Source organism: Pleurodeles waltl, chromosome 2_1 (assembly GCF_031143425.1).
Source record: "Pleurodeles waltl isolate 20211129_DDA chromosome 2_1, aPleWal1.hap1.20221129, whole genome shotgun sequence".
Taxonomy (NCBI): domain Eukaryota; kingdom Metazoa; phylum Chordata; class Amphibia; order Caudata; family Salamandridae; genus Pleurodeles; species Pleurodeles waltl.
Genome location: NC_090438.1, coordinates 119,821,354 through 119,845,930, shown reverse-complemented (window position 1 = coordinate 119,845,930; position 24,577 = coordinate 119,821,354). Strand labels below are relative to the sequence as shown.

Below are 24,577 nucleotides of genomic sequence, written 5' to 3'. Positions count from 1 at the left end.
ACAGCCACATGCAACCCCAAGCCATGGATGAATGAAGCAACTAGAAGTCATCATTCAGAGACAACCTTCGCCTTGTCAACGGACATGTTGAAAAGACTAAACATCACAAGAAGAGATGGTGAATTCCATAAAGATCAGTCATTCCATCAGCACTGCATAATGATTGACTGTCGATCCCCTGCTATAAAGTGATAGCAACCCCTCAAGCTGGACGGTAGCACTTTTCGAAATAAGGACCTACAACATAGACATGCACACTTACACCCCTCATCTACCAGACACACTAACACAGGGAGAGAACAGAAGTAGATGAGACGGGACCCTATTATAGGATATTTCCTACAGTGATTAAGACCTGCATGGGATTGTTTAAACTCGCATACAGGGCTGGCTTTAGGGCAGTGCGATCTGTGCAGTTGCACATGGTGCTGAGTTCTCAGTGGCAGTGGTGGGGGCCTTTGAGGTGGTAACCCCTGTGTGTTCAATAGTTTTTAGTCTACAATAAAAAATGTCAAGGTAACTTTGGTGATTAAAGTTCCTACTGGAGAAAGATCAGAGATCTGTCTAGTGGCAGTTATGACTCATCATAAAGTAGCACAGAGGGTTAATGTGCCTGCTGCAAAGAACGTGTACCATGCAGATCACAGGACAGTATTTTATGTGGATATGTCCTTGGGTTACAGCCTTTGTCAAGGAAATCCTCCTATTACTTGCAGTTCATAAGTTACAATCCTAACATATCACAGTGACCTATTAAATAGTTGCATGCGACCTGCCTGGTACAGGCTACAACGTTATGTTTTTCCCAGTGTTTCATTATCCTAATTCTGCTACAAAGGGCTAATTGGAGTAGACATACATTCTTATTAGTAAAGCCAACCCCACCCACTATGTGTTAAGTCCAGAGTTTGTGGTCCCCGGACCGAACACTCTTAAAATATACCTGCCTACTAGTATGGATGAGACGTGGTTCCTATACAAAGTAGTCCTTAGTGTCTTATGCAACATTTCCTATAGACTGATTTACACATGAATGATTCATTGTCTCTGTACAATGTGTGTGTGATGTAAAGTGGCCTGACACCCCACACTGGTATAAGTAGCACTATAAAATAAATGAAATGCATGTGAGAGAGGGGCTGTGGAGATATGAGGGGCCCTGTTGGAGGGTGGGTGCAAGTGAGGGAATCCATGAAGCGGAGGTCATGGGGGGATGGGCGCCTAAAAAGATTACTGCACTAGGCGCTACCAGCGCTAAAGTTGGCCCTGTCTGTGTATAAGGTCTGTGATGAGTAAGCGGGACAAGGAGGTAACGACAGCATGTAGGAAGAGAGAGCTGGAACATGTTTAAAGGCAGTAAAGTCAACAGAGAGGGTAAGACCTCGCGCCTAATGAAAGTGAAGAGAGGCGCACCTACAAGCAGGGCGTGAAATGGAATTTATGTTATTTAAGGGAGCCACAGTAACAATATCATGCAACGTCTGCCTCCTAACAATGTCTTCGGCTTGCAGGGAAATAAATAAAAACGTACATGTTGAGCCAACAAATGTTGCCACTGTAATTTTACAGCAATACATCAACCACTCCCTGATCACGTTAAACAATTGCAGCTAGAATTATGGTACTCATAAAATGTCCTACCCTTTCCAACTAGTCATATTAATGTTTTTTTAACTGCATATTGTAACTTTAGCAACTATCATAACTAAATACACATAAAAAGCAACACATCTCAGGGGGACATTTTGAAAAGAAAACAGTCGCACATTCATCAGTTTTACAGATAAACCCGTTGCAAAACAAACTAAACACACATTTTATTAAAGTTATATATTTCGTATCTATTATACAACATAGTTGTCTGATTGGAGGCTGTACCTCTGACAGCAGTACATGCTGCCAGATATTTGTTCTACACAATAACAGATTTTACTGTGAACACAAGTCAGATGAGGTACAGGTTGATTACCTGCTGCCAGAGATCCTTCTTGAGAGCCAGACAGGAGCAAGCAGCCACAAACCAGCAGTTGCCCAACTTCCCCTGGTGTAAGTCATGGGAGCTGATGCCATCCACAAAGAGATGGGGGTCTTCACACAAGTCCTGAAAGACAAATAATGACATTAGGAACAGTGATGATAATTGTTAGGCTTAGGGGATCACAAAGCTTGGTGTAAGCTGTGAAAATGATTTAACAAGGTCCAGACTATCTATCCTCCAAAGGTAAACTGATTTATATGACAAATATCCTGCTCATCCTTTGCAGGTTGGGACAGGCAGCAAGGCTGGGATGTACATGTGCAACAACTCGCTAAACATTCTACTTATTACAGGACCTGCAGTGGCCAATGCAAGGTAACTAAAAAACTACACATAATAGAAAAAAGTCACAAAATTGAAGAATATTTGATATGGTGTTTCAAAGGTTATACAGAAACCAAAAAGTTGCAATAAGAAGATATTGGAAAATATGTGCATATTGTCCTACAAAAAAACAAAAAAAGGTGAGACAAAAAGCATGAACATGTCGGCAATGCAGTTCAGCAGAATCTAGACACCCTCTGAGGTTGAGCTGCAACTGGTAACTGGTAATACCAAAAATATTACAGTAAATTATTTTTTAATAATGACTATCACACTCGTACCCCGGTACTGGAAATTTAAATTAGGCCCTCGGAAAAAGGTAAAAATCATTAGAGTAGTCAAAGTTAATATGCAAATGAGTGTTAGAACTCTCAAAGGCTACCAGAATAACCTTTAGCAAGCTGTGACAGTCACAAGTTCCAAAAAGTACTACTGAAATTATTTGTGCATTTCTGTTTTGGTCCATTTGAGAGCATTTCTGCAAGCATAATTCTATATAGTCAATTACCCATACAAAAACGTCACTGAGTTAGTGCAATTTTACTTAAAAATTTAATTTCCTCCAGTAAGTAAAGCCACTTTCCCCGTGAGAAAGCCTTTGTTTATGCCCTATTCACTTTTGGGCATACATATCAGTCGCAGCTCGCTGTGCTGTAAAGGGGCTGGCAGCACGCTTGGGTGGGGGGGACACAAAATCATTAAATTGGAAAATATATAAAAAAATAAAAATGTATCTCCGTGCTGCACTGTCGCTCCTCCATCTCCTCGGCAGGCACAGGCTCACAGTCTGCCCTACGGCCAATGCTGACGCTGCTCAGAGCCAGGGCACTCCCAGGCAGACTGGGAGCCTGTGCCTGCTCTCTCTAGCACCGCAACACAGTGCTGGGCCGGAGAGAGCACAGTGCGCATGTGTGTTTGTCCGGCCAAACACAATTAGCACTAAGGTGGGTGCAAAATGCGCTCCCCTCATCCCCGTCATCCCACATGATCCCGTCCCTTTCACTTAGAAAGGATAATAAACATAGTTTATTATCCTTTCATTGTAAGAGGTTTGCAGCTTCTGCTGCTCGCGGGGGGTGACACTCCTCCGCCATAGCGAAGGAGCCGCCGCTAATACGTATGTAATTGTTCTCATTGAGTTAAGCTTTGTATCACGATACATCCAAGTTCTTTGAATCTCAGACATGAATTCACACCCACCAATCACACTTTTTAAGCACAAAAGTTCTAAAAGGCCTCTGGAAGGCTTTCAGGTTCAGGCCCCTGATGTCCAGAGAAAAAATATGGGGAATAAAGCAAAAACCTGGATTACATTGCTATCCTGTTAGTAGTACTACTACTGCCACTAGTACTAAAAATGACAAAATAATGATAATACTATAACTACTACTACTACTACTAATAATAATAATAATTATTATTATAATAATAATATTGAGAATAATAACTAGGATACTTATGATATACACCCATCATCAAAGCTACAAACAAATACATTAAGATTTGTATTATTACTACTACTACCACTACTACTTCTAATAACCACATAGCATCTTAACTTAATGCCTAGGGCTATATCAATTGTTAAAGGCCCTCTGCCCAAGTTATGAAGGAGAGGGGTCCCACTAAGTGGTCAGGCCGATAGCAGCCATAGCACTTCTGAACGGTGCCCTATATGAGGCAGCACAGTTCATCAAGGGATCAAAGAAATTCAACCACCCTCGCATTAGAAGACACTGGTTCCCTATTCTTCAGGATTTGCTGCATCTCTTATCTAGCCCTCAACAACAAAACCCCAGCTAAACTGGCAAACAAATTAGCCATGCCTGGGGAAGACTGGCAGACCAGAAACCTGGATTATCACTAGACTGAATACAAAACATCAGCTTGGGATATGGGGTGTGCATAAGTCTTCGTAACAGAATTGGGTCCCCTGTAGTCCACACAGAAGCTAAATTCTCGAGTAGTGCATGGTGTGGTGGCCTTGGGCACCAGCACAATAGGGCTGGACCAGGGACTAATGGAAGGCTCAATCACCCCATGTGCCACCATCTTGGAGACTTCCTACTTGAAAATGGCTCTCACCTTATCCAACAACCTGTAAATTGTGTTTTTAACAGGTGCACTGTCTTCAGTATATATGTCATGGGTACACCAGTGTGTAAGTGGTGTAAGAGGTGAGAGAGAACAGTGAGACAAACTGTCCCAACAGTTGGTGACATTCCCTCTGCTGTTCAGGAGTCAGAGTAGGGAAGATTTTCACACCTTCCACTGACCTGTTATGACATGAGGTCAGGGAGAGGTTCATTCACCTCTTCCATCCCATAATCTGTCACCAGGAGCATGATGAACTCAGACCTCTCATTGTGTGGCTTTAGGCGATTTGATATGGAGCATCCATAGGGGTTATTAAGGGTTTTGAGGTCCAACAAGAAGGTGGGCTCCTCCTTCCGCTCCTTCACTTCTTATGGGCCTGTCCAGTGATCTTGGAGAGCTTTGGGCTCCACTGGCTCTATATCCCACACTTTCTGAACAGGCTGAAACTCTACCAGAATCTACCAGAATGGCCTGCATGTTTTATCAGAGTTTCATTACCTCTTGATTGGCCTCAACTTTCTCCTTAGCCTTATTCCAGAAGCTCTGCATCTGGTTGCGGAGAGCCAGCATATAGCTAACTACATCCCCCTACAAGGCTTTCCCCACCCCTCACATGCACTTAATACTGCTTTGAACGTACAGCTGTCCCTCCAAATTATGACAATGGACTCTACACTGTGATATTAATATGCCCTTAATCTTTCAAGCCTTTTCCACCTCGTTTTTAGATCTCGCCTAGACAGCACATGAGCTGTCTCTTCAAGACATTTTGTTTTCCATCTGTGGTCTTGGAACCCACCTGCTGCTTACCATTTGTTGGCTTCTTTGCCACTCTTGTTTGGAACACTGGTCGGCTGCCCTTGGTTTCCTTCCTTTTCATAAGTCTCTCACCTAGAGCATGGGTGCATTACCTGTGTCCTTCCACTGCTTGTTTTTTCAGTGCTACTTTTTTCTTTGTTTTTAAGCACTCTATCGAAGTGTGCCTTATTCTGCTAGCTCCCTCATGTATTTCTCCCCCTTCATGTTTCCCCCTCCCTCTCCTGTATTGCTTTCCCCACCTATTCTCTTCCTCCTTCTGCTGTGTGTTGTTGCTTGCCCCACTTACTCACCATCCCTCTATTCTTTGTTATCCATGTTGCTGCCCATCTCCACCCTCTCTCTTTTCATTGCTGCTCCCCACCATCAACCCTGCAACCTTCCTTGCTCTTTGCTCCTCATATATGTGTGTGTCCCATGCATGTATGTGTCTGTAAGACCCTTGTGTCTATTGGATGCCCATGGTGTCTTCTTGTTCATTGTCACTTCAATGGCAAATTGTCTGATTGGGATACCTCCTTGTGCCCCGTTGATCCACCCCACAAACTGCAACTCTCAGAACCTGCTTAAGGGCAAGTTATGCATTTGGAGGTTTATGCAGCTGCATATTGTATAAGCCTTTTGCACATGAGCAACTTGTGCTTCCTATGGATGCATCTGTGGTTATGGGCATCATAATCATTTGTCATTGGGCTGCAGAGGGCTCGATGGAGGAAGCAGATTAGGCGGCAGACTTCCCTGGTGCTAGACAGTTTTGCTTTCAGCACTGCGGGTATGGGTTTGAAGATACCAGCATGGGGAGCATCTTGGGTTGCAAATCGAAGGCTGGCTAGAGGTGTTACGCATGACAGATGCACTCCTGTATGCACAGGTCAGGCGTGACACCTCTAGCTAGAAGTGGTGTCTCCACCCACCCTTTCAATCAGGGAAGCCTTTTCCTGCCAAAAACTCAACTCTTGGAAGTGTGGGAAATGGAAGGTTGAACGACAATACATCCCTTTCTTTTATGTCGCTTGTTGATAAGGTGCAGATTTATATAAAAAGTATCAAACAGATGTATCAAACCATCTCTTTTTATTGGCTGCAGAAAGATGGCAAGTTAATGCAGCCAAACTCGATACAAAGCTATCGCATTGCACACAGATATCTGCAGCAGAGGCATGAACCTGCTAAGGTGTCTAGTCAGATGGAATAAGTTGCAGTCCTGCTACCTCTGCTGCTTTTGAATGAGGAAGGAGGAGCAACACGAGTAAAGATAGGAGAAGTTGGCAGCAACATATCACAGCACTCTCCTTGGTACTGACCTTCGACCTCAGAAGCTACCCCTCCCTGGACTACCACCGGCACCAGCTCCTAAGGGCCCTATCATCCTGGCAGCACCCTCTGTAGAGCGCTTGAAAACTGGCCCTCAGGTCCGGAATGCTGTTCCACTCTGCTCCACAAAATACCACTGTAAACATTATTGGTGGCCCAAGGTTGCGTCCAATTCAGAATTAATAGTGTGAGCAGGCCTTTTCAAAACCAGTAGTACAAACTACACACATCTACAAATCAAATTTGTTTCAAAGTTCATATCACTAGATGCTGCCTTTCTTGATCAATATTGCTCAAAAACAGTCAGAATTAATCTCTAAACAAGAGAAGGCTGTGAAGAATTAGCAGTATCAAGACTTAGATTTGGTCAGGGTTACCTTCATCCTATCACAGGCGCAGTATGGATTGCGTGAAGGGCTTGGCACAACGGAGTAGTGCCTACATTTGCACCTGCTGATTAGTAAATCCACCATCACTAAGCAGGGCTCTGTCTGCCTGGCCGTCATGGATCTGTCTTGTGCATTCGACACTGTGGTGAGGTCCAAACAATGAGAGCTATTGCCCGACATGAGTGTTGATGGTGACCTGGTCCATTTTTTGAGAGCTCTCCACTTCAATCTTTCAGCATCAATCCAGTTTAGCCCCTCAGGAGAGAGGACAGATAGTTTTAAGATAGGGTGTGGGGTATACCAGGGGTGTGTTTTAGCCCCCCTGCTGCTCCCGTTGTACATAGGCGGCCTAGGTACCACCCTCTCTGTAAAGATCTTTGATGTCCATTCTAATGGCAGCAAAAAGTCCTCCGTGTTACTGTACACGGACTTTGCCGTTTTGCTGTCTAGAATAGAACTCCCAAAGGCTTGAAGATACTATTCCAAAAATGTGTTACCTTTATGGGCTCCCTGGAGTTGGCCACTAATCACTCCAAAACCTTTCTAATGATGTGCAACGTAAAGCAGACCAAGATGCAGGATACAAAGTTGCAAGGTCACCCTGTGGCTCTCACCCAGGATTTCCCCTACCTGGGAGTAGTTTTTTGACGCTAAGGGGAATTGGGAACCTTGTATGTCTGCAATCCAGCAATAATTTTCCAGTTTGGTTGAATATGTTTTCAATCTGTCCAGACACATCGGGAAACAAACCTGTGGCACCTTTAGTTGAAGTATACAGAGAAAGGACCTCCCTGTTTTGATGTATGGTGCTGGAATCCAGTGGTACAGCAACCTCAAGTCACTTCAGGAAGTGCAAAATAGGCCTTTGACGAGACTTTTGGGTGTCCCACCCACCTGCTCCACTTTTCTCTTCCACTAGGAGCTAGGAATGGAATTTGTAGATGACTCCATTAAGCTAGCCCCCCTATTGCTGTGGAGCTCTATACGGACCATCCCGCAGGGGGCTTTTAACAGGGAGCATACCGCTATTTCGGACCTGGTGGAGGCGCCGCTCTTTTATAGCCCCCTAACTTTCTGCAAGCAAGATACGGCCTGGGTAAAATCTGTGTACAAAATGAAAAGACACAATCTTAGAAAAGCAAATGAGTCCTTAAAGTCTACTGTCAGAGAACATGCAGCCCTATATAATACCCCGGGCAAGGCCCCGTACCAGGAATGGATAGACTCGTCCTCGGAGAGGATGCTCCTTACACGCTATAGGCTATGTGAGATGGTCCCTTGGGGCAGATTGAGGGGTCTAGAATTGTGACGTGTCCATGTAATGAAGCTTCCCCCCGGAGTCTGTTACACTTTGTTTTGTAAATTTTAGCAACGTTTTAGTAAGATGTATCTACTTCTGATTATCTGGAAACGGGGGATTCGAACTTCTTTAGCAGCCTTAGAATGCATCAACGTTCGGAGAACCCCACAAAATGTGTCAGTATATGCTCTTTTGTAAAGTGTGCAATCAATAGGAGGGATCAAATACTGTTTTGACTTGCTTTTCTTATTTCTGTGCCAGAAAAATCTATTATCTACGGACAGCTATGATATGCGGTTTTCTAACCCCTCTTTATTTAATCGGTGCCCATTCTTCATCCAGATTATTCAGGGAGGGGCTCACCGCGAGGGAGGGTATAACAGTACTAGTGTGTTATTGGCAGTGTTTTGATGTTTCCTGTACTGTTTTTTGATGAATGAACTTTTATGGTGATTAAGAATATTTATTGTTTCAATTATGTGCTGTATCTTATATTTAATGCACTTTTATGGCCATGTTTGTGGTAGAAATAAAGGTTTCACAGCTAGAAACTACCAGAATTCAAACCAATACTTTGAGGTTGTCCTCAGATCTCAGCAGCAGGGGCTTAACCTACCGCGCTACTTTATCCAAGCGGTGAGGTTTCGTGAAAGAGTCCCTCTTGCCTCTCTTCTGCACTTTGTTTTGCAGCTGCACTTTTCAGAAGTCCAAGACCATAATCATATCTTAGTGCTAATTCGGTTTCAGATGCAACTTCAGTTACCCTCTCTCCTGCATAGGCGCTGGGAGTAGGGGTGCTGGGGGTATTGCAGAAGCACCAAAATAAACATGCCGAATGAGCAATAAAGATGCCTTTAAATTTAGTTTTACCCTGTCAAGTTTGCTATGTATCCAAATACAGAGGTCAAATGTCAGGCAATGTCTACTGACAAACTGCTGCTTATTCTTTCACCATGAAGCACATTTTTTTGTAATTCTGAAGCATAATAAAAACAACCGATCAAGACACTTTATTTACCGATGTGCAAATCAATCATTTGCTGAAACCTGATTTCCAAATATTATAGTTTGTGCAATATATAGTTTTATCACAAAACTGCTTGTCAGTGTCAATTTTGTTATCATTTGAATGGAAAATATGCTGTCTGTAAATGACAATGCACTACCACACCATGCTTTAGTAACATATTAGTGCTTCAAAAAACACTAGCTAATACATACCAGAACCATACTCTTCTCCTGCTAATTGACGTGACTCATTTGCTACACTAGTTTTTTGTGCGGTGCTTGGACTTTTCACAGTCCCTATGACGTCAGTGATGTAACATTGATGGCAGCACCCCTACTCTGAAAATAGATCCACTACCACTGCCCTCCTGCTGTTTCCGCCAAGTTGTTGTTTGCCCCCCACACATCCTTTCCCTTCCACTCTACCAGCAATACAAAAGCACTAGGATGCAGCCAGCCATAGACCTTTTTTTTACCATGTTGTGGTGCACAGCAGCTGCATTGCTGTTCAGCATGACTAAAAACGTTGCCAAAGTCAATAGCTCTCATGTAGGTGAGACCTATTGGCTTTGCCAGTGTTTGTGTCCAACATAGACGTGTGTCAGATTGACAGACCCGCTCCTTCTGCAAATTGCCTCATATTCTGCAGATTTCTGCTTCTGTTGCCTCCTTGACTTCCCCAATTCTTGTCAGGAGCTTGGTATATTAAGAAGTTACAAGTAAGGTAGGCTTCAGGCAAGGCGGAGCAGATGTCTTTTTTATTTTGTCAGTGATCCTTTTCTTTTAATGTAATAACCACATATATTATCCAGTTTTTAGGTCGAGCCTACCAGACTGTAGCTTACTAAGAACACAGAGCGGCTTGAAATCCGTCCACTGCTTCCACTGGCTGCCTTTACTGTCACTCTTATCAGCTTCTTTCTATTCAATGACTTTCCTTCTTTCAGCCAATCCATGTTGGGTTTGTTCTTTCCATTAAGCATCATCCCTTTACAATCTCCTTTTGCTGGCTTCTTTGCTTCCTCTGTTCGCTTTTACGGAACTACTTTTTTCTTTTTGCTTAAGCACTCCAAAAGAGACCATGGCCCAATTTAAAATAGGCCTAGCGCCACATAGTGCCACATTAGCGTAATTTTTTTATGCTAATGTGGCTTTACATTGGCAAAAACACTGCAGCAAATTTACAAAGTGGTGTAATGCACACATTGCGCCATTTTGTAACCCCTTGCATTACATTATGCCTGCGCCAGGCATAATGTATGCAAGGGGGGCGTTCCTCTGTTAGGAGGCCTAGGAAAATGGCACAGTGGAATCTATGAGATTCCACTGCATCATTTTACTTGTCATTTGTAACGCCTGCTCAGTACAGGCGTTAAATTGAGGCACACCATTGTTAATAATGGGCCTCTGTGTACTTTGCAGGATTAGCACCAACCTTTTTGGTGCTAATCCTGCAAAGTACCACAATAATAATTGTCATTGTCATAATTGTCATCTGACGCTATTGATCCTAACGTGCGCCATGGTGCACCGTATCATTAATACGGGGCACACATGGTGGCGTTAGGGAGCAAAATGGGGAGCAAGAAAAGTGGCGCTTCATGTCATGAAGCACCACTTTTGTAAAAATCTGGGCGCATGTGCTTTCCAGTTGTCTGCTCCAGGTGCTTTTCTTCCCCCGTTGCTCTGTCCCCTATACACTTCTTGCCCCACCTTTATGTTAATCTCTCCACCCGCCACACTCCATGTTGCTCTTTCTCTCCTTAGCGTTGCTTCTCTCTCTGCTCTGCCGTGTTGAGTCCCCCCTCCGTCTTGCTTTACCAAATCCTTTACCTAACCCACTCCTGCAACCCACTCTTCCATTTTCATTTTTGTTTTGTTGACATTTAAGAAAAAAAAAGTTTTCACTCTACTTTCACGTGTCGGTAACTACAAAGAAATATAAACTGTGCCCTTTTATAAGCGTGTGCATGAGTGTTGAATACATGAGCACACCCTCAAAATGAAGTGACGACCACATCACCACACTTTTTTTAAGCCATGTTGCACAGCAACCACGATGCTGCAGATCATGGCTAAAAAACAGTGGCAAAGCCAATCACTTATTTTATTTGCCAACGCTTGTTAAAGGTGACGAAGACCACGATTCAACTAGTAGAGCAATTGTGTTTTAATTTGAGTGTTTTTGCTTATGATTGAGCAAATTAACAGTAGAAGGTATTTTCTAAAACGATCAACAGAAAGTAGATAATGTGCATTTTACAATTAAGTGATAGAAATCTTATCCTCTCCAAAATGGGTATCTTTTGACTTGATTCCTGAATCCTCAACAGGAAGAGGAGGATGGAGAAGTTGGCCAGAGACCAACTTGGCACCTAGGGTGTAGCTATTGCTGGTGCACAAGGTGTAGTAGCATGGAGGCCAAAGTACATGCGGACCCCCCTGCACCTTTCATAGGGTTGTACGGAGGATGGGAGCATTTTTGTTACTTGTATTAGAACCCTTGGTGCCCTTACTACACTGCTCATATGTCCCGCTCCCATCCCTCTCTCAGCCCAGCATCCAAGTACTTTAAGCTGAATAGTGGTAGTAGGCACCAGAAACTATTCAATATGGTCACCTGTTTGGCTGACAAACCACAGCCCTTACGAATTGCCTTTTATATATATTTTCACTTTAGTTTACAAATAAAGCATTGGTAAATTAAATAGCTAAACTCACACTTTAAAGTTAAGACCTATTGGCTTTGCAGTTGTAATTCTCTCCATGCCACTGGGGGCATGGCACCTGTCCCTTGGGCAATGGCATGCTCCCACTTCATTCACAAGGTGGGAACTGTTCCTCAATATGCAGTGATAAATTCCATAGAGAACCACACGAAGAGTGGATGCTCTTTTTAAGTCTCTTAGCCATTTGTTTTGGGTCACAAAGTGCACTTTGCCGGTCAGAAATACATTTCCCACTCACAACTTTCCTTTGCTGCATTGAGACTTGCCTCTCTGCAGTAGCAAAGCTTGTGATTTTGCAAATGGCAGACTGAGTGTGTGAGCGAGCGTGTGAGACATCAGAACCCTTATTATGGATTCCAGCCATGACAACCAGAGGTGGACCAATAATGTAATCACATATGAAAAATCAGCCTCATGAGTGACCAGCCCCTTTTCATCGACAATTGTTCTCTTCGATTTCAGATTATCATTTTGTGCAACACAGGAGAGAGAAGCTGTTCTGCTTTCACTCCCTGCTGTACTGGCACAGAGAATGATTTCTCCCTAGGGTAGTTTCCTGTAGAGTGCTAGTGGGGTATTACCGTTCTATGTGTTATGTCTGGGGGCTGTGACAAGAACAATCTGTCAGCCCTGCCTGTATTCTAAAGAGTGTTAGTACTGGGACAGATAAACACTTGAAGAAACAGCAGGGTTATGTAAGTAAGTGCAAGCTATATATAAATGTATTCCCTTATCCACAAAGATTTATTTGTGAGGAGTTGAATCTAACTCTTGTCTTCCGTATTGATTACTCCCACAGCTCCAAATCTTATTCGCAAAGCGTTCTCTGTGAGCAGTTCAGCATAAAGCCACATCAGATAGCTTTAAGCTAAGTAACTGTAGGAAGCTGGTCTCTATATGGTGCACTAAAAAGAAGTACAAGTACAATCCCCACTTGGTTTGCAGAGGTAAAAGTAGATAGGTCTAGTGCTCTGTTTGTGGCAGTGAGGGTGAGAGGTTAGGCTTATCAGGGAGTCGTGTTAAGCATTTGTTGTACTGACAGAGGCAATAAATGAGACACACCCTCAAAAAATAAATCTAAGAACAATTCAGAAAAATAGCACTTCTTTTTACATATGTTTCAAACCCAAGAACTTCATAATCAGGTAAGTAGACTTTTAAGCATAAGTAATTTGCACTTCCAGTGATCAACATATTACAGTTCCTTCAATCTTATTTTATGGAGGTAAACAATGATCAGCAAACACAGGGTTAACAACGACTTAGGAGGTCTAGCTCAGAAAGCAAAGGTAAATATTGGGCACCGATCAAAACCACACCAGCAGGTCACACCGGGCAGCACAGGGGCGGCTGAGTGCAAGGGTGCAGTAAGGCATCGGGTGCCCAATGGTTCTCTGTGGGAGTTGGACCTCGTGAAGACAGGCTGCAGGCTCTGGCTAGGAAGCAAGTCATGCACAACAAACAGGTAGGTAGTAGACTTGGGGAGCTCAGGGATAAAGGTGCAGCTTTGGTCCTTTTCTCTAAGGCCCAGGGGCGATGGATGAAGGGGTGCCCTTAGGCATCAGCTTTTTCCGTCCAGGAGCACTCCCTGTCAAGGGGTCCTGTGTGCTGAGGTTGCAGGCGTCGTGAGGGAGTCCAACAGGGGTGGATCAGGGTGGACTCAAGTTCGGAAGTGCCAGGGGACATTGTTGACCCTGGTCACCCTCCTCAGATTGCGTCAGGGGCGACGGGTGAAGTGGTTGCTGAAGGTGTTCGGTTTGCTCTCAACACAAGGCAGCAGGAAAGGGGGGCCTATGTTTAGAGGCTACAGGCATCGTGGGAGTCGTCTGAGAGAGGTGAAACTCGAGTGGATTCGGACTCTGGACATCTGAGGAACATTGCTGGCACCGTTGTTATGCTTTGCCTCAGTTCATGGACGTCGGGTGTAGAGATCACTTCAGGTGTCAGGTCTTTGCTGTTCTTGAGGCTGCAGAGTCCTTTCTTGTTACTTTGTTGCTGAGCAGGTCTGCTGCTTATGGGAGTCTTTTTAGAAGGCAGGCAGTCCTCCTGGGTTTCTTGAAGGCTCAGCTGCAGGACGAGTCATCTTTTTGAGTCCAATGAGGTCAGCAGGCAAGCTGGTGGGCCTGGTACTGAGTCAGCTGCTTCTTCTTTTCCTCTTCTGTGGCTGCAACTCCTCTGTGTCCTTGTCTTCATAGGTAGTCAGGATCTGAGTTCTAGGGTTCAGGGGTGTCATCCAAATACTCAATTGAGGGGTGTTGCAGGAAGTGCCAGGTGGTAGCCAGTGGGCTGACCACCTGCAGGGTGACTACACCCTCCTTATGACTACTTTCGCTAGGAAGTGGACATAACCCTAACCCTACCCCTAGTGGGCTAATTCCTTCCAAACAAGATGGAGGAATTTAAAAAGTATTGTTCACTTCAGGTCATCCACCTTAGGGGTAGGACTGGCATGAAGTGGGCACATCTCCTAATCTGACTAATATTCCCGCCTGTGCTGCAGCTAAAAGTGGGGTCAAGACAGGATGGGGGTCCATCATGGGTTGCATTTAAGCTCCACGTCCTGGAATGTCCATCCTGCCTGGACCAAGTGTTCGCACCTCTGCCCAAAGATGGCCTTTGTTTTGGGCCTCCAAGGGTGTTGGCTCTCTATTCAAAGGGCCAGAACTCGGTCTGGGGTGGCTGCACTGGGTTTGACCAGTCAGTGAACCCACAGTAGCTGAGTAAGTTTTTTAAGGTGCCCTCTGGGTGAAATTATTAATAAATACCCCACTGGCATCTGTGAGGTTTTATTAATCTGAGATGTTTGATACCAAACTTCCCTATATTCAGAGAAGTCACTCTATAGCTGGGACACTCATAGTGACCAGTGTCCAGCACATGAATTTAAAATGTCTTCCCTGGTCACTTACTATGTCTGAGAATCGACAAAGACTTAGCAGGGGCATATCTACTTGTGCAGATATGCCCTCACATATAATATAATGCACCCTGCTTTGGGGCTGTAAGGCCTGCTAGAGGGGTGACTTACATATATTGCATGCAGGTCTTAAGGTACATGGCACATAGACTATGTGCCATGTCATGGTTTACATTTTGGGAGCACCTTGTCCTGCAGCCTGCAATGGCAGTCTACATAAGGTTGGTGCTGAGTCCCTCAGAGTGGCACAAGTTGTGCTGCAGCTCTGAGGGTCCTTCTTCAGTACCATCCCCTGGTACCATTTACTAGGGATTTACAAGCAGGCTGAAAGGCCTGGTCACTTGGGTATCAAGGGACGAGGTGTCTTGTTTTAGGGAAGGGACACTGGCACTGGGAATCTAGATAGCATGAACCCAGTGAACTTCAGTCAAAGTTCCATCTAAAAAACTGGCAAAAAGAGGAGGGTACTGCAACCAGAACCCAGCTCCCTTCAGTAACCATGAAGTTAAAGCTCCCAAAAAATCCTGAAGGATTTAACTAGAAGGATTTGCTTGTGTTAGCACATACCAGCTTCAGCAGGGCTTTAGATTCTCCATCTTTCACATTCAGATCATATCCAAAGGTTTAACATCATACAGAAATGAATAGTCATTTCTTTCTTTTGTGAGTTTCTCAGATATACAGTTTCCAGACTGTTTGGCTTCTAGTCAACACGACTGGGAGTAAGCTTCCTCATCAGGAGTGTTAGTAGGAGACTTGAAAAGTCCCTCATGAATTAGCAGATATGGTACATAAAAACCGATTTGTGACTCAATGATGCAGATGTGGCTTTTAACTTTTTTCCAAGAGAGACTAGGAACTTTGATGAATAATCCTATGAATGTTACTTAGAGATCCTTCTCCCAGTGTAACTTTCTCTTTTACAAATATATAATCTGGTAGGATTTCAGAATCAAATTGTAGATAATGGATCACACAAGCTTAAGATGAATCACTAAGTGCAACCATCAACAGCAATATTTTAGAGGGACAGATAATTGGCAATATCTGCTAGTAATCTGCAATTCATGCAAGTTTAGTGCTAAAAGAATCTGATGATTATCAGAAGTATCATCAACTTAGATAAAAGAATAATTATTTTTGATGATTTTTCTCGACCATCAGTCAAATGTCGGAAGATGACTAGAACTTTTCTCAAAAGCAGGAGGTAATGAAATATAAATGAATACACCATGGAGCTAACAATATGTAGTGCATAGCTCAAGTGGCCAGGCACCATTTCTTAAGAATGTGAAGTGCTGACAGAGGTTTACCCTCACAAACAGTCCTGTCATGACCGTCTAATTTCGGGAGTGGATTGCAGCTGCCTCCTAAGTAGACTTTGAAAAAGAAACATAGTGGAACAAACTCCAGATGGAGTCATGTGCTATAAAATCTAGATGTTTTGGTGGAAATGTATTTTCTGGAGCATTATACTGGACATACTTAATTGCGTAACCTTCTAAAATAGAAACATTCAGTTTATGGGATGATGGAGTAGGAGCCAACTGGAGCCTGTTGGAAGTTCCTCCTCATTCATCGGTGCTAATCAAAAATGTCATCTGCATTTTGTCATAGAACTGACATTCATTGAGAATGTTAGTGTAGATCTATATTTTGTTTTCAAACCTAACTTTTATTAGCCACAAAAGAAACTCAAATCCATCAATTTAAGTCCATAGGCTAGTGTTGAGAAATAGCTTATTTATATCATGGTACCTAATCCTGCCCTCTCAGTATGGTACTTTGTCCAAAAGATGCATAAGTAAATCTGTTCTCCTCCTAGTTATCCAATTTCATCACGTCTCCAACTGAAAACCCATCAGTGTATTTTTTTTTGTTTCACGTATGGAACAAACCTTCCAGCATAGAAAAAGGACATAATCAACATTTTTACAAGACTGTCATATTTTGTGGTCACTAATTTCTACCCTGATGAGTACTTATGTGCAAAATCTGTAAACTTTAATTTGACATGAACAGGACATCGAAGCCATTCATTCATACCTATCTGCGGCTCAGCCTGCCACAAGATACAATCAATAAGGCACTTACATGAGAGCAAATGTATCAATATTTATGGAAGAGATGTAACTATGGCTCAGATGTCAAGGCTAATCCTCCTCCTCCACCAACAGGTCTTTTGAACCTTTATAGTTATCTCAAGGTCTTTGAAGGAAACCTGCGTGGAAAGGGAAAAGTGGGCATGAGGAGGGATAGAAAGAGACATTCATTCAGATTGGTTGAGGGAAAACTCAGACTGACAGAATATAGTGTAACGCCTTTGACTAGTATGCAAAAGGGCGTCTGTGAAGGGAAACACACCAAAAGGATACAAAAACAGGTATCACAAACAGGTTCTGGACTCAGCCGGTACAGAGTGGTAGCAAACTTTAACTAGTTCCAAACACCTGGAGTCCCATTCAAGAGCTGAAGAACAAGGGGATGGCTCCACAGCATAGCACTGGGAAGAAGGAAGCCTGGGAGTAGGGAACTAATAATCACAGGAAGCCAGCAAGTCCTATAACCCAGGTGTGGACAACAGCGATGGACTGAGAAGAGGAAAAACAACAAAGGTGAGGGGACAAATAGGCCAAGTGTGAACTGAAGCATAAGTAAAGTAGTCATTACAAACGCTCTTACAAGACAGCTTGCTTCTCCAAATTCTATGTCTTTATACTGTCTGTTGACCCAGAAGTGCTACTTCTAGGACTGGCCCTTATGTACACGCTGGAGCTGTGGATGCTGTGGATGATGGAGCACAACTGGTCTGGAGGTATGTGCAGTTTCTATGTGTGCCTATATTTTCCACTGTCCTGTTCCCCACCTTCACCAAGTTTGAAATTTTGTGTTTTTCTGAACTGTTGTATCTGGTAAGCTTACATTAGGTGCATCAGGGTAGATGAGGTAAATCAACGGTGAAATATATTAATCAGAGTATTGTACTGTGAACCCTGAAATTACATGACATACCTAATCACAAATGTCTAGAACATTCGTTTGAATAAGACAAGTAGCAAAAACAAGATAGCATCTTTGGGCATCTCCTTCTCTAGTGAAGAACACAGATTAGATTTCAGACAAATTCTTAAACCCTCTGCAGTGTTCTCTCTCTTAGATGCAGAAAGGTTTCATTCTCCACACTAATGAAGTGATCTACCCAAAGAAGAATTTCTGAGGCTAAAATGTAATTGCAGTTGTAATGACAATTTATTTGAAATAGAACCTTAAAGTAATTGTTGTTTCATGAGACGCAGATAAATTAATAAAATGTAATAGTCGGTATTGGAATGTGCAATGGGAGTGACAGGTGATACTGATACACATTTCTCTATTATTTGGAAAAAGGAGATGGGCAAAGGGAGCAAAACAACCAGGGAATAAATGCACATATTATACAGATCATTACCCAGTAATCAATTAGATCTCCTGAGATTTTCAAAATGTAAAAAAAAAAGAAAAGCACACTTTATACCATTATGCTGTGAAACCAGTGTCGAAGACCATGTGCTGAGCAACGACCTATAACTGCAAGAGCAGCAAATAATCGACTACTAAAGCCACCCAAATATGACATTATGTGGCTCAGAACAACACCCAAAGTTTAGTAAAATAGAGCTGGTTTACAAAATGTAAATGGGGGTTAATCAAACAAAAGGGATTGAGGCACAATCCAAGGAAATACTATTAAGATTCTATATAGTGTCTAGATTATGTAATATCCACAGGCTCAGATCCTCATAGGCAGTAGAGGTGAGTTATACGAATTTATTTTCCAACCTATAAGGACCATCAAGCATTGAGTTTCCTAGTCACTGGTAGCTATATACTGTGTATAATATCACCCCATTAATACACACACACGGGGTGATAACCATAATTATTCAATTATGAAAACAAGATTGATGGTTTATTAGATTTCATCTTTATGGCAGAGGTCCAATGGCAAAAATGCTTTACATGTCTTTTTAGTTTGAAAGAAATTCGACTCATCGCATCTACCATCAAATATGATAGATAGGCAGTCCTAACACTAATTTATAACAATCACATTAATTGCTCTGAAGAACAAATGAAACAAGGAATGCATGTAAAACTCCATCGTATTTTTTTCCTTCACTGAATTGCTGCCCCCATTTTGATAGGATTGTTAAAAGTAAACAAACCGTTTTTGTGCTCATGTCAAAACCCCTCCCTTTTTCGGTAGGCAGCCATGTTGCAGGCAATGTGTGAAATAATTAACAGTCCTCTGAAGGGCTTCATGTTTTTCCTTTCAGAACATCCTGGCTGACCATAAAATGTGAAGTTAGAGTTCAACTACTGCAGTGAGCTGATGGGTCCGAAGTAAGTGAGGATGTCATATATCTTTAAAGGTGGAAATTGAAAAAGGATGTTCTACGTTTCAACAGGAATGTAGGGAAATCACAATTTTAATATGAAATATACTTTAGAGTAATGTGATTTTTTCCGCCAGAAAGTAGCTTACCACATGATGCAAAACTCTTATAATCATGTATGTTTTGAATTCAACAGAATACTTACATTAAATATGAAATGACTTCCATGTAAAACGATCATAATGTATTAATGTACAATGATCATCATGTAGTGATGCCTCAGCTTGACTGAGCTATCTGATGGTCCAGCTTACTAATGCATCCTCTGCGGACATCCCTGTTTAATTAATGATCACATTGAATCTTGGCAGGGACGTAAATCATAATGAGTTCCATAAAATGAGTACCATTCAGTTTGATAACAATAAAACATGAAATATACAGCCCCAAGGACTCTCAGGGCGGACACTGTCTTTACAAATGCCTGGGGGTGTAATGTTACAATCTTTGCTCAAGTGATGTCCAAGTGAGGCTTCAAGGTTAGAGTACATCAGGACCATCCTCCAGTTGAACGTTTATGTTGATAATCATTGTTCCGTACAGACAGTTATAGTCTTTTGTTGGACCTGGTCCTTTTTGCAGGGTCACCCCCAGATTTTTGCCTTCTGTCCCTGAACCCATTTTTGTTGACTCTGTGCATTTTTTCCCTGATAACCAGTTGGAAAGTGCTTGTGATATCTCTCCCTAAATCGTGCTAAAATTGTCCCAGATCTGATAACTGATTGGTACAATGTAATGTACCTGTATGCCCCTAGTAAATTGTACCACATATGCCCAGGGCCTGTAATGTAAATGCTATTAGTGGGCCTGTAGCACTAATTATGCCAAACACTAAAGAAGTACCTTGAAAAACATGGTTCAGGCCTGCCACTAGAGCCTGTGTGTGCATTATTAAACTGCCATTTTGACCTAGACAAATCAACATTTTGGCAGGCCTAAAGCTCCAATTAAATTACATATGAGCAACTCCTAAGGTAATCTCTAAGGGCTAATAGGACAGGGCACCTTGTATTTAAAAAATAACACATATAGGATACTTACGTTTTACATGTCCTGGCAGTGAACAGCATCTATGCATTTTCACTGCTGTATGGGGGTATCCCTCCCATTGACTAGCACTGTGCTACCTTACTATATTTTATAAGTACTAGCTTTTGATCGGGTGCAGGTAGAAATATGCTGTTTACACTCAAATGAATTTTAATTTAAAATCCTCTTTAATAGCGAAGTCAGCTTTTAAGTTACAAATCTGAAGATACCACCTTTAGAAAGCTGTAATGATCTTTTCACAAGTATTTGTGCCTTCTGTCAGTGTCCTGGGTCACATGACTGTGAATAGTCTTGATGTTGGGGTTTCTGTATTGATTCCAAACAGTGAGATATGGGGGGCTTATCTGTGGACAAGATGACGGGGGAGGATCTGTACTCAGCCTCACCTACACTTCAAAGGGCTTTGCCAACATCACACAAAGGAACCTGACACCAGGTCTGCTCTGCCTTTTGACACCCAAAACAATTTGGAGCCTTGGCAGGGGAAGGGTAAGAACTTTCCAGAATCAGATGTGGGGTAGAAGGTGGAGTACTCACACAAAGGCTGGCATTAGGTATAAATATTGGACCTCCAGAGCCACTCATTAGTACTGCCAGACAACTGCACTGCTGTTTGAGGTACTGTCTTGGAGCAAATACACCCATGTATATGTGACGTACCTGCATCCTGTGAACCAAACCTCAATTAGGGGGATAAAAATACATCAGGGAGACTTTCAGTATCTGCTTCAGTTCGAATATATTGTTTATTCACACTTAAAGGACAGATGTATATATGTGCAGACCTATGTATTAATACACCATGTCACAAAATCCCAAGTTGCAGAATTACCCACCTTGGCAGCCCTGTGTTATTAGCTACAATTAGAGGGATGGCGGGCTGCAAGGAACAGTGGACCAACATCCCTTTATTTGTATCCCAAAAGAACCAGTGCTGCTTTAAATAAATGGTAAGACATTGTAAGGAGCACTGCCCGCTTCTCTGAAGATCATCTGAGATGATTCCCAAAGGGGAGGCTGTCCTTTGTGAATCTCTTACAACATGCTTTGTGGAGTCAGTAAAATTTACATTGTTTGTGACCGCAATCTCAACAACTGATAACATCACCTAGCAAACTGAAAATAGGAGGTGGTGCCTCTTTCACACCAATATGGGTAACCCATTTTGTGATTCTGAAAGGATTTACGGAATTGTAAAATGGATTTAACACATAGTAAAATTCCACTGCAGTTGGAAATCATATTATTTTGTGAATCAGGGGGTTTGGACTGCAAAATGGTTGTGTATCTCTGGCCTTTAATTATACATCAAATTGTTTAAGCATAAGTAAATTCTACTTTTACTTTGGAAGAGAATTTTGTTTGAAGCAACTATTGTGACACTTTCTCGAATTCCTAGTCACGCTCTTCTGGGAGAAATTATCTATCTCCTAAACCCTTACCCCCCCCCCCAATATCTCTATAAATCCTATTTAGCTTAGGTCCTAGCACCAGTCGTCCTTTATTACTATGCGACTATGAAATTAAAAAGTGCTAATGTTTAGCCAATTATTTACTAAACTTGTTGGAAATTCAATGTCATGGTTTTTCAAACAAGTTGGTTTTATAACTAACTGATTCAAAATAACAGGGTTATGTACATTATAGGGGTGGCCCCTATCTAGCTAAGTCAGTAGAGATTATTGCCTTTTGTTCATTAGCTAGTTTGATGGTTGCAGAGAAGGCAGAGAAGTATGCAGAGTTTTAATCACAGTTTTAGCCCTGTTTGGAAAACATTTTCCCATGTATATGTATGTTTTTAAGGATATATGTGGCATCTTTATAGAGCAGATCTAGCAAAAAGGCAGCATAATGTTGTACATGGTCAAAGACAAACATATAGTCAACCAGAAATATTAGAGGTAGCTGGTTTGAGGATTTTTAACACATTGTAATTTAGTGTCCTTTACTAAATTGCAACAGCATGGGGTAGTCCTGAAGGATACAGGATGTGGTCCTGATCCTAGGTGCATGGATGAAAGCGACCTGCTGCCTTGCTTTTCTTTTTTACACTTCTTTGTCTGCAGTCCGATGGTGCCCTGCCTGTAGGTGTGCAGAGAGCTGCCAGCGATGGTGAGCTTCTCTATAAGATAAGCAGGGGTGCTGTTCATGATGGCTTTGAAAATGATGCCGCTGGCTTTAAAGATTTTGTGGGCTGGCAAGGGAAGTCCATAGAGTCCCATCAGAATGTTGGTGATGTGGTCATATTTCTTCAGGCCCTGGAGGGGATCAGCTGCAGTGTGTAGGATGTCCTTAAGAGGAACCGGTGTGGAGTCTGGGAGGCCATAAAGCAAGTTGCCATATTTCACTTCTAGAACAAAGTGATTCACTTTCATTAGGAGAGAGAGTTGGTACCAGGCTGCCTTATGTTTTCGGTAATGTGTTCCTTGAGGGTGAGAAAAATCCAAGTGACTGGGCATTCAGTGAAAGCTGGCATTCAAAGCCACCAAGATTCATGTTATTGAGCAGGTATGTACTAATTTTACTTGTTGTTCTTGGCAAATGAGTGCACTTCTGTCTTGGTTGGGTTGGGTATTATGTATGTTGTGCCCATCCTGGTCTGGATGAGATGCAGGCAGTGTTGTCGGGTGCAGGTAGGATCATGTGTGATTGGCATATTAGTCAATTCTGGCACCATAATCTGTGAGAAGAGCTCCAAGAGATTACATGCAGAGGTTAAAGATGACAGGGACAGTATGGCACCTGGTGGATGACTATGCAAGTGATATGAATCATTTGGGACCTAGAGGTAGCCATGTAAACAAACTGGTGTTGTTTGGAAAGGTAGGAGGAGAAGCAGTGATAAACATTGCCAGTGAATCCAATTCAAGACTCCAGGGTGGTGAGGAGGGTGAAATGGTCGACTGTGTCCCGGGCAGCCGACAGGTCCAGCAAAGTCAGAAGGCAAGTATCTATGGCAAATCAAGTTTAAAGTTGAGGGCTCCACGCTGCAACATGATCTGAATCCAAATTAATATTCATGAAGGACATGTTTAACACTGATGTGATCTTAAAGTTGAGCATAGACTGCTTTTTCGACTATCTTACCATGAAGGTTAGGTGAGTGACAGGGTGTAGAGTAAGGTCATCGGAGACTAGGTAGGTTTCTTCAGGAGTGGGAGGATTTAGCCTGTCTTGACAGTTTCTAGGATGATGTCTTGAGTAAGGGAGGCATGAACAATGGTGATTAGAGAGTAAGAAATTCCCCAGAAAGTACTTTGATGAAGAACGTGGGTAAGACATCTTCATAAGCAGTGGCTTTGAGGGAGTGGAGTCTGCGAGAGATAAGGCTTTGAAGGAAAACTATTGTGGTATTCTATGAGAAGATTGGGTGTTAGATGAGAAGCAGGTTTTGTGTTGTTAGATCTGTTTTTTTAAACTAAAGAAGAGGTTGATGGCATTGCACTTCTCTACGAGGTGTAGAATACTAGGGTCAGGCAAGAGGTTGATGCAGTGCTTGACTGTCTTTAATAGTGTCCTGCTTCTTTTGGTGGCTTCAGTTATGGTGTTGGCATAGTATTTGTCTTTGGCTGATGTGATGAGCAGCCTGCATATTGTGTGAAGGGACTTTAGTACAATGAGACTATGAGAAATCTTCAGTTTGGGTTTATTTCTGAATAACAAAATACTAATGGTCGTGACTCTGTGGGAGTTTGCTCCCAGTGTTTGAGGGTCATTTGTGTTGTTTTCCTGATTGAGACCGCTAGGCTTTACCTGATGGACAAGCAAAAATCTAAGTCTGGAGGGTTTTTCTAACTGAGGCGGTTCTTCCAACATACACTGACCCAGTGTATGAGGCTGGCATGGTTTGTAGTGGGTACCAAAAGTACCCACTACAAACTTACACCTTACACCAGGTCCAGTTATCCCTTATTAGTGAAATGTAGTCTGTGTCTAGAAGCCAGGCTGTCTAGAGGTAGCTGTAGGCACAGCAGCCAAGGCTGAACTAGGAGACATGCAAAGCTCTTGCAATACCGCTGTAGCCACACAGTATTCACACACATGAAAGACAATACTCAGTGTTACAAAAATAAAGGTACTTTATTTTAGTGACACAATGCCAAAAATACTTTGGAGACTATACTCCCTTAGGAGGTAAGTGAATTATACAATATATACA

The 24,577-nt window shown here is 42.5% G+C and overlaps 1 protein-coding gene across 1 annotated transcript in view; it reads right to left on the bottom strand.

The window, feature by feature from the left end:
• Positions 1-24,577, bottom strand: part of CAPN6 (calpain 6) — a 415,205-nt gene that overhangs the window by 211,439 nt on the left and 179,189 nt on the right. The window contains exon 3 of the mRNA XM_069211381.1: positions 1,970-2,101. Within this exon, the coding sequence (XP_069067482.1) occupies positions 1,970-2,101 (132 nt within the window). The remainder of the gene's footprint in view (positions 1-1,969; positions 2,102-24,577) is intronic.